Source organism: Homalodisca vitripennis, chromosome 4 (genome assembly GCF_021130785.1).
Source record: "Homalodisca vitripennis isolate AUS2020 chromosome 4, UT_GWSS_2.1, whole genome shotgun sequence".
NCBI lineage: Eukaryota > Metazoa > Arthropoda > Insecta > Hemiptera > Cicadellidae > Homalodisca > Homalodisca vitripennis.
In genome coordinates, this window is record NC_060210.1 from 31,507,259 (window position 1) to 31,518,627 (window position 11,369).

Sequence of the window (11,369 nt, forward strand, 5' to 3'; positions counted from 1 at the left end):
TTAACATAAACATATAATAATAAATTAACAATAACTTAACAAGTTACAAAATTATGTAGCAGAATTCTCTAGGAGGATTTTAATGACAAATTTTACATTAACAAAGTTAAATGAACAGTAGAAATACATTACTACTAATCATAATTAAATAATATATAACATTTTGTCGTACAAATACATTAGTGATTCACATAGTATGGGTTATTTAATTTAAACACAGACAATGGTTTGTTTTTTAAATGTGTTACAAAAGAATTGTTATTGTAATAAGCTTAATTATAGATGAAAGGAAACTCGTATACAGTGCACTTAATTTAGGAAGTCACTTTAATGACACAACTCCTCTACAAGCCTTGGCCTATATACTCATCCCACCATGCATACTACCCAGCACACTTTCCTGTATTATTACGTCTCCTTTAAACTTAGAAAACAAAATTAGCATGGATTAACAATTTAAATTAACAATTAAATGATTAACAAACCATTAACAATTTAACTATTATAATTCACAGGCCTTACATTCAATATTATATGCACTCTATATACAACTATTTTGAATGTGTTTGAATTAATTTGGACTTTCTTCATTATCGCATAAACTAATTTTGATGTGTTCAAAACAGAAAGCAAAGGCCTTTATTTGTCTTGTTATTAAACAATTTAAGTGAGAATAGTCGGTAAATACTTAAGTTAAATAAACAAATTGGAGAATAATTAAATGGAAACAGCACATAGACAAAGAAATCTAAATTTAAACGACTACAGTGTTATACGATTATTAAATAACAAAATAGTCTTTTTGTACTACAATACAGAAATGTTTTCTACGAGTTACTAACCAAATAATATGTTGAAGTTAATAACAAACACTATATTAGATAAATGTTGGTCTTAATTATTATGGAGTTTTTATTATCTTTAATTTTGTATTTACAATAATTTTATCCATGCCTCAAGTGCTCTTTCAAATGTTGGTCCTAATAAATAATAAATAGTTTTCATGTTACTATTCAAGAATATGATATGGTAAAACCTCAAGTGTATTTGTCTACCAGGTAAACACTAAATGTAGCTAAATGACCAGTCATTTGTGTTGTTTATTCTCATTCCTCCAAGATCTTTCTCAAGGTCGTCTAACCTTTCACCAGTGACGTCTGTTGACTAATGAAGGAAACACTTTCAAGTTTTTAATATTAACAGAATAGAAGTTATGGACGAATAATTAAATTGAAATAAAGAAAACTGTATTTTTTCTTATTTGAAAACTACCTAAACAGCTTCAGGTCCAAGTTTGGACGCTAAAAGTATTTCATACTTTCGCTTAAAATTTCTTCAATAAAAAATTGTATATTTAAAACAATATATTTTTTAATTGCACAAATATTATTAGTAGATTTTAACATGTATAATGTACTGAAGTTACATTTTATAAGATAGTTCAAACATTATTTTTGGGAGCAATAAATATAATCACACATTAAATTGAGGAGCTTCTTCAACTGTGTTGGAACTTTATTCAAATGTTTACTGCAGTGAAACACCTTATTTATAAATACAATCACTTTTATTCTATATGAAACATCCTTGAGTAGATGTAAAAAGTTTTTAATTTAAATATGCAAACAATAGTAGGTTATAAATTTTGATTGTTTAAAAGCCCTCAGCACAATTTGAGAGTAGTGGGTTGCTTGCACCAGTCAAACTTCTGAATTTCAAAAATGTGTAGTTAAAAGTTATTGGTCCATGACTTGAATCATGTTTTGGTTGTTTTAAATGGTGTACACATACATACTTGTATTTAAATATGCACACACAGACACACATATATGGTGTGATGTAGCTTCATAGTATAACTAGACAATTGTTATAAAAATTGTTATTGATTGTTTAAAAAGCAAGTTCAATATGTCAGAGCAAGGGAAGTTAACAAAAAAATGTCCCAAAACCATGTCCTATTTAAGGGGACTTTCAACCAAAACTTTTATAAAAATTTGAATTCTTTTTTATTATTGTAAGTTATTGTTTAGTTTCTCCCCTTTACAAATATATAATTCTTTTTGTGTACAATTAGGTATAACTAACTCAAAAAAAAATAAATGCTGAACACTTGCACACAGTTTTAGGACGCCGCCCGCAACAGTTTCAGCCATCTGTCCTTTCATATACATAATATAAAGAACCCTATGATCATAGTAAGCATTTCCACCTACCTACAGTTGTGATGGAGGAAATAAAGATTATTTTTAAAGATCTTTCTGACTCAAAAGTTCTTGAAAAATGTTGTAAGGGGAAGACTCAAAACCCCAATGGGTCATTCAACAACACAGTATGGTCCATAATTCCAAAGCGAGTATTTGTGACGTTGCCAACTCACAAGTATGGAGTATACTCTGCTGTATGTGCTTTCAACTATGGTTTCAGGAGCAAAGTGGAAATAATTGAAAAGTTGGGATTCTGGCCGGGTACAAATCTTGTGAAGACTATGAAATTACTTGAAGCGTCGCGACTACGAGAGGCAGAAAAAAAGCGAAAGACCTAAAGAAGAAACTAAGATACTCCAGAGCACTAAAAAGGAAGAGATTAGAAGATCAATTTGAAGAAGAAGAGGATCCTGACAACCCTTCATAAAGAGCAGGACATTATTGAAGTCAGTTGACCTCAACACAGCAAGACATCTACAGGTAGGGTAGGCCTACCAGTTTATTGAGTTTCCCGAAACTGCTTTTTTTAGTTTATGCCTTTTTTCTCAGGCAGTTATTGAGATATCAACTTGAAATTTTTATGGTGTTAGTATGACCCTATTACCTAGTATTTACCAGGAGGTTTTCATAAAATGTTACATTATACACTTAAAAAAAATTAACACTAAAATTTGTTGTAAAAAGGTGTTTTTTATAAAAAAATTAAAAATACTTAGGTATGTAATATTGAAAAAAATTCTTTAGCATACTAAAATAAGACGTAACCTTACAAGGAGAAAAAAAATTATGGCTATATATCATATTATAGTTCCTGAGATAAATGGCATATAGTTAACATTGAGTTAGATAGGCGTTATAAGCCCCCTTAATACAATAAAAACTTCTCATCTATCTAAATTTAGAGAATACTGAGCTAATACCTGTCTAACAAATGTTTTTTTGCAACATTGTATACAGAGTGTTCCAAATTCAACAATCATCATGAAATTTCTTCTAGTTTTTAAATATTATAATTGAAACTTTTTTCAAGGCAAGCAAGCAAGAGATCAAGAGGTTGAGACAATATTTGTTAATGCAATGACCCACATTTTTAACTTAAAAGAAATTAGACTTTTATATTGATTTCAAAGATACCATAAGATTTTTTTTCGAAATTCATAACAAATATTTTTATGTTCAATACATCAACGTAGCCAAGGTTGTGTAAAGTGCCCTTGTTGTCAAGCGTTAAGGTGCATTGAATTCACTGTATTTTTAACATCTAACAATGTTTTGAGTGGTTTGGTTATATGAACCTTAGTATAAAAATATATCTTCATTCAGAATGTAACTAAATACGTTTGTTCAGCTTAAAACAAGTAAGACTCAGTGTGTTTAGCCTTGTTGTACAACTATTTGTTTGGTTATGATAAAGCCGAGAATGGAAACATCAAGTGCAGAGCGAAGGAAGAGAGAAACTAATTGAGGGGCTGGAGGGGTAAGGGTCTGCTATTGGTGGGAGAAGAGTGAGTGTGTTCCTGCTTGTGCATCCATGAGCAGTGCAGCATGAAGCAGACTGAAAATCCGAAGGCACACCTTTTTTTTAAATCAACAAAGATTCCATATGAATACTTTTTTGAAATTTAAAAGCGCCAAATTTTAGATATCATTCCCCTACAGGGAATAAAATAATTTTAATTCATATATATAATTAATATTTTTTTTGTAGCATTTTAAACATAATAAAAATTAACTCATGTTCTTCAAAATAAAAATTATGTCAATCCCAACAATCATATTTCATCATATCAACAATCATATACTTATTGTAAAAATTTTAAATCCTTATCATCAGCCGTTTTCCACTGGGCCTGATTATGAAATAACCTAAAATTACTACTTCAAATGTCAATTATTTCTTATGAAGTGACCCAAAAATGTTTTTCTTCTTTTTTTCTGTCTTTATTAAGGGTATCTTGAAGAACTTTGGCAATTAGGTTTTTTTTATTTTTAACTTACTCAACCCAAAGTCAATTTCACCACCTCAAAATAGGTGATTACTATTTAAAACACATGTTGCTCAAGCACTGTTACCTCCGGACTTCCTGAATTTTCTGCTGAATTTACAGTTTACTTCTAAAATCTTTGAGCCGCCACCATTTTGTAACGTATAAGGCTTTTGAAGTGCAGTTTGTGGCATATTTCTTTGCTTGAGTAGCCCTTTAAAATTATGTGCATATCAATTTATGTTAACATAAAAAAAATCTTCTACTGACTCCTCGTGGACCGTTCCCATAGAAGAACAGCAGGACACTGAATGCATCTTAAAGTAGGTGTTTGTGTACAGTAATCATGTGTGAAGTTTTGCATCTTCATCTGATATGGTTACAATAAAATTAAGCCATTCTTGAACTTGCAAATATAATCAGTATTACAACTTTTGAGTGTCACCATTTTGTTTACGATTAAACCTTTTGTGGTCTGAATTGCGGTATGATGTTAACCACTAGTTAAGACCTTTAAAATAGTATGCACATCCACCTATGCTAACATTTCCGATTTTTCACCAACTCCTTACAGGTCATGTCCCCAAGGTAATGAAGAGCTACTGATTGTATCAAAAAGTTCAATTATATGTTCAATGTACAAAGTTACAGAGGATAATATACCGTTTGAAGACTTTTCAGAACCCCTGTATAGTGTTATGAGGCTCAGATCTTTGCAGAGAAATGTGCAAAGTGGCTAATTTTTACCTAATTTCGGTTGCTAGGCAACACCATGAAATAAGCATAATAATTCTCTCATGTAAATTAATGTGTTTTTCTACCTTTTTATGAAATTAACTGATGTATAAATAATTTCTTTTAACTTACACAATAGAATAACTAGTACTTCAACCTCAACAAAGTCTACTAGTACATCTGATATTCCATTAGAATATCATAAATACCTCTTGTTCCTTAAAGTCATCCATTCTGAAGTATTATAACTAACAATGAATGATAAAATTTTGCTCAATTTGAACAAAATACCGAAAACTATTAATTTACAATATTTGCTGTAGAGAGGTTAACAACAAAGTCACATATTGGAAAACAACTCAGATTGGCAACTAGAAACCGATGAAAGAAAATCAAACACCACTAAACATTAAAAACAACTCATACGCTTTCGAGTGATATTTAATTTAAAGGTCTTCAGTAATATTGCTTTTACCAGTGAAATACAAATTGACACTTAAGTGGCGATCGCATTTTGGAAGTTACACGATCGACACCAAAGAAGTCGGTTGACACTTCCAAAGTTAATTTTAATTTTCCTTGTAATAAATCAAATATACCAAACTTTTAAATTTACTTCCCTCAGTTAACCCTTTTGTATAGGATTAACCATGTGGTGGACATTTTTGTGTCAATCGCTAAACCCTAATTGGCATATTCTCCAAAGGTTTTCTAAAAAATTTAAACAAAACATTTGTAACACAATATAACAAGTATTTATTATATATAATTATTTTAAGTAAATGACAGGGAATAATATATATAAAAAATGTCATGTTTTTCTACCAATCCGGTATGCAAAAATCCAAAATTTGAGAAAACCTTTTTACATTAAAATCCAACATAGTTTGCTTTCAATTGAGGACAATGTCAGTTTTAAAACACTCATAATACTCCAAATGTAGTATATATTCCAAATATATACACTTACACTAACTGCATTCTGAAGAGGAAGTCTCAAACTACACAGCTGTTGGTCATTGTTGGTTGGCGCATGCGCACTCGTTCCACTGCAGCGTCAGTCCCGTTATTTAATAACCATACCTCATAAGCATGGAGTATGCATGCATTAAGAAGTTCTCTAGAAGAATGCTTTGTAGATAAGAATGTTAAGACAAAATTGAGAAACCGGTCAAGTTTAAATGGTTTACACCTCCATTGTATAAACTAAGAGATCTAGTAACAACACTTTATGATAGATTTAAGTTAAGTAAGGGTGCAGAAAAATAAATCACCAACAGGAAAGTGTACGTAGATGTGAAAAAGATATATAAGAACAGAATTAAGAAAGAAAAGAAATTAGCCACTGGCAGATATATTATGATTGCTACCAATAAAAGTAAAGCTGCTTGGAATATAATTAAAAATGAAACAAATTCTAAACCTTAAACACTGATTTAGTTAGACAACTTAAAGTTAGACACTAATGACTTCAATAACTATTTTATTAATGTACAGTGTCGCTAGAAAGTTTAGGGACACCTGTCTGAAAGAGAAATGTTACAGTTGGCCCTAAACTAACTAATTTCTCAATGCTATTGATTGTTGGCTGTTTTAAGGACATCAATTCAAGTTTTTATTCAAAATTTCAATATTTTATCTCCAAAAATGTGGAAGAAGCATGCATTAATGTATTTTAAGGAACTGCCAAAAAAACCTTGTTTTTTAGATATTTTATTTTTATAACTTCTTAACGGCTTGCCATATTGTAATGAAACTTGCACAGTACTTTTATTATAATATGATGATCATTTAAAAAAAATATGTCATGTTACAAATAAATTTTGTACTCAACTGGTCAGGGTACAAATAAAATTTTATTTTCGAACATTTTATAACAAAAAATGTGAGTTTTAATTTCGCTTCTACAAGTAGACGCCTTCATTTACAGACATGCGGTCTGCACGTCATTGTTCCTCTGGCGGTTGTTTTGTGAAACAAGCCTGTGCGCGCATTCCACACTGCCATTGTGACAGTTGTACTGCAATCTTCTTTGTGATTTGTTTATTTCGCTGTTTTGTGAAAGTTAAAGCTGTGATTATGGGCCGCTCATCTGTGTCCGAGGACATTAAATGGCAAGTTATCGGTATGTATAAAACCGGTAGTTCATACCGAACAATTGCATCCAAGTTACATGTGTCTAAAACATGTGTTGAAAATACAGTGCGACGTTTTAACCTAGCCGGTACCGTGATTGATGCCCCGCGGAGTGGTAGGCCACGTAAAAACCACGCCTCGGCAGGATCGTAAGCTACTCGTGATGAGCAAAAAGGACCGAAATGCAAGTGCACCTGATTTACTAAGCAGCATGAAACAAGATGATGATCGTTACAATGTGAGTGTAGCAACTGTGAGTTCCAGACTTAGAGATGCAGGTATGAAATCATTTTACGCTATCCGCAAACCTTTGTTAAATGACAAGGCCAAAAAGACACGCCAAGTTTGGTGCAAGGCTCGATTAGGGTGGACAAAAGAAGCTTGGCGGCGTGTTTTGTTTTCTGATGAAAGCCGTTTTGAACTATTTCCAAGGCGCAGAGTTAGGGTACGACGTACCAATACTGAAAAAATTTCTACCAGCATGTGTAGCGCCTGGCAGTTCAGGCCGGTGGCGAAGCAGTAATGATATGGGGTTGCATTTCAAGTGAGGGTCCTGGGGAGCTTCAGTTCGTTGAAGGCACAATGAACAGTATTAAATATTGTCAAACTCTAGAAGAATTCATGTTACCATCTGCCAATAAATTGCTTGGTGAAAATTACATCTTTCAACAAGACAATGCACCGTGCCACAAATCAAGACACACACAAGAATGGTTCAGTAATCATGATGTTGAGGTTCTGAAGTGGCCACCACGAAGCCCGGATCTTAATCCGATAGAAAATTTATGGAATACCATGGCCAGTCGTCTAGCGAAGAACAAACCCAAGAACAAAGCTGAACTGAAGTTCATGTTGGCACAGATATGGCGGAGTATCAAGAAGGAAGACTGTCTGACACTCATTGATTCGATGCCAAAACGGATCAAAGAATGTTATAAAGCTAATGGAGGACCTATTGATTACTGATTTGTATGTATTCATGTCCATTTTACTATTTTGTATAATTTAAATATTTGTTTCCATTAAAAACAAACTTTTGTCAGAAATTTGTGTTTTTTTTTAAGCCTGTCCCTAAACTTTTTAGCGACACTGTAGTTCCTAATCTGAACTTAAATTTAAATCCTTGAATAACTTTTTTCCTGGTATTAAGTTATCAAACAATTTCATAGTGAATTGTAATATTGTAAATAAAACTTTCTAGTCAAATATAGTAATAACTGAAGTTGATATTTTAAAATATATTTTTAATTTCTAGGTGGTTCCAAAATTAAACATTGCTATGGGTTTCCAAATAAGATTATAAAAGAAATTTTACATCACATTATAAAACCAATAACTTATCTTTTCAACTGGATGTTATTTGAAGGCACTTTTTCTATAACATTAAAATGTAATAAAGTAGTGCCAGTGTACAAAAAGGGCAACAAGGCAGATTCTGCTAGTTACCACCCTATTTCTTATGTACTCAAATTTAGTAAATTTTTTATTGTTGTTTAAAGATCAACTACATGACTATTTTTCTCAAAATAATCATTTATGTAAAGAGCAATATGGGTATGTTAAGAAGTCAAACGCAATAAAAGAAATAATAATAGTCAAATAAATTTTACAAAAATTGGAAAAAAGGTATTTACATCTCCAATGTTAATAGATTTGTAAAGCTTTTGATTATATTATTCTTAAATTGTTGTTAAAAAAAACTTAGTAGAAAATAAAGAACTGGAGTTGTTAACATCTTATTTGTCGACAGGGAACAAATGGTTATGGAAAAACCAAATCAAATTTTAGAAAAGTTCATGTAGGTGTTATCCAGGGTTCTGTTCTTGTACCTTTATTGTTTGTTGTTGCTGATAATCATTTTTCATTTAATGTACCTTGTAATACCGTATTTTACGCAGATGATACTACTCTTTTAAATTTCAATATAAACCCAAGAACTCTGAGAGTTGAAGAAGAACATTCTATATACATTGCTTTAGAATGGTTTGATCCAAATTGTCAGGCAGTAAATCATAGTAAAACTAAACACACACCATTTTATCTTAAAAATTCCACTAAAGAAAGTTATCTAGAGTTATTTATATATTATGTAAACTAAAAAACTGTGTTAGTCAGGAAATTTTGATTACTGTGTATTATGCTTTTTTCCCATTCTCATTTAAGATATTGCGTGACTCTTTGAGGAGACAGTACAAACTTAAAAATTATTCATCTGGCATAAAAAGGCTTTGGCAATTAATTGGCCTAATACGTCCCCTGATTTAAATCCTTTGGATTATTACTTTTGGGGTCATTTACAGCAACTTTTATACACAGAAGCAGTTAATTCTAAAGAAGAATTATTTAACAGAATTTTAAACGATGTGAACAACATAAGAACAACCGAGATGCTATCAAAAAAGCTACATGTGGTTTTGTTAAATGCACTAGATTGTGTATCAATTATCAATGAAACCGTTTTGAACACCACTTATAAGGTATGGAATTCTGAATAAAACATTCAGCAATTCAAATGTTTTGTTTTTATGAAAAACATTCATTTAATAAGCAGATATTGTATTTTCTGTCTTATTTTTAAAATGTGTTAACTTAATTAAACATTAATGTTTTAAATTTCTTTTTATTATTGATTGGCCTATTTGACGTAATTCTCTTCAGAATTAAATTCTCTATAAGTTATAGTTAAAAAGTTTGCGTGTTTATTACCTAATGAAGTTAATGTACTTCAAATCTGAACAAAGAATGTTTTTCAAGACCGAATATTGCATATTTTGTCTGATATCTCAGAAATGGGTGGTCTTACAGTCTGAGACATATTTTGTTCATTTTTTTGTTCTATTTTACATAAAATCCATTCTGAACATTTAAATTTATGCCACAAAAACATCAGTTTCACTTTGTTTCAGCCCTTTACCGAAAAATCAGGCAAAATCTTTCACTAGCCGTAGTTAGCTAACAAAGGGTTTCAGGACATATGTTTATACAACCTTTTTTCATCATTTTGTTCATAAGTGTGTCAGGTTAATCTTGGGACACCATATATACAGCTGAACAGGACCAAGACAACCCCCCATATAGATGCAGGTGGACACTAGATGAGGTAGATTACTATTTTATTACAGAATGTTTTCTTATCCAATATATTTAGTGCAATTGCCGAAAAACAACTTTTTAAATGTTTAAAAACACATTACCGTACATGATAACCGTACAAGATATCTTAATCAAATGTTTTCTAAAATTTTATGAAAGCAATATCTAGATCCTATCATGGAGGTTTGATTATACATAATAAAATTTAAAATTAAAAAGTAAAACATGCTTTTTAAAATAGATTTTTACAATAATTTCAATTTTATTTGTTTAAGTTACTTTCTATGAAACTTCCTGATAAAAACTAGATAAAATTCCAATCTAAAAAATAAAATTAGTGTAGCTTAAACAGGACTTGTGAAATGTGTAATATAGCTAACATTATCGTTAAATGTGATTCGAAGTGCCCCTAACATTCTCTCAGTTTTCGTGTCCCAATCAATCACCTACGCAGTAATGTCAATCTAACTCTAGGTTAGGTTATGACTAACTAAATAACTTTAAAAAAATATTATATTCGAGTTAAAAAACATACTATAGAATTATCCTACTCTATTTGTATACATTTTATAATAATAATTAAATAACTGAATCTGTTAATTTAGGCACATTTTCTATTCACATTAAATTATTATGAAGCTATAATTAAGCAAGCAACTTCCTTGTGGGAGAAGTTAGTGCCTTCCTAACTTGAATGTACAAACAACTAAATTATATTTTAAATATTTGATCATATTGATAAGAAATTAGTGATATTAGTCTTGGACTTCTTTTCTTATTAAAACACTGAACTTGATATTAGAGAAAGTGAAAGGAGGTTATGGAACATAGGCTACCTACATTAAGTGATAAGGCATAAATAATCAAATGTATTTTCTTTTGTCAGTTTTTGTATCAATTAGAAACTTAAGCTGTACGTAAGTAAGAACTAAAATATAAAACACTTTAACAGTAAAATATCAGTTATAAAATACTATAATCAAAAATAGGTCAAAATTTGACAGATGACTTACCCTGGGTTTGTAAAACCATTTTCTGATGGAATCCATTACATTGAAATATATTGGATGGTTACTGCTAAGAAACAGCGAAAAAGAGCAAAATAAACTGATGGTTTATAAACATTTTAGAACCAAATTATCCTGATTTTTTGTAAAAAATGGTACAATATTAACATTACGATAGCGTAAATCCATCCACCATTATTTGTCACTGT

General features: G+C 30.8%; 1 protein-coding gene across 1 annotated transcript in view; it reads right to left on the minus strand.

Moving 5' to 3' along the window:
- Positions 1-11,211, minus strand: part of LOC124359106 (lateral signaling target protein 2 homolog) — a 56,367-nt gene extending 45,156 nt beyond the window's left edge. The window contains exon 1 of the mRNA XM_046811559.1: positions 11,167-11,211. Within this exon, the coding sequence (XP_046667515.1) occupies positions 11,167-11,202 (36 nt within the window). The 5' untranslated portion in view covers positions 11,203-11,211. The remainder of the gene's footprint in view (positions 1-11,166) is intronic.
- Positions 11,212-11,369: the final 158 nt, after the last annotated feature.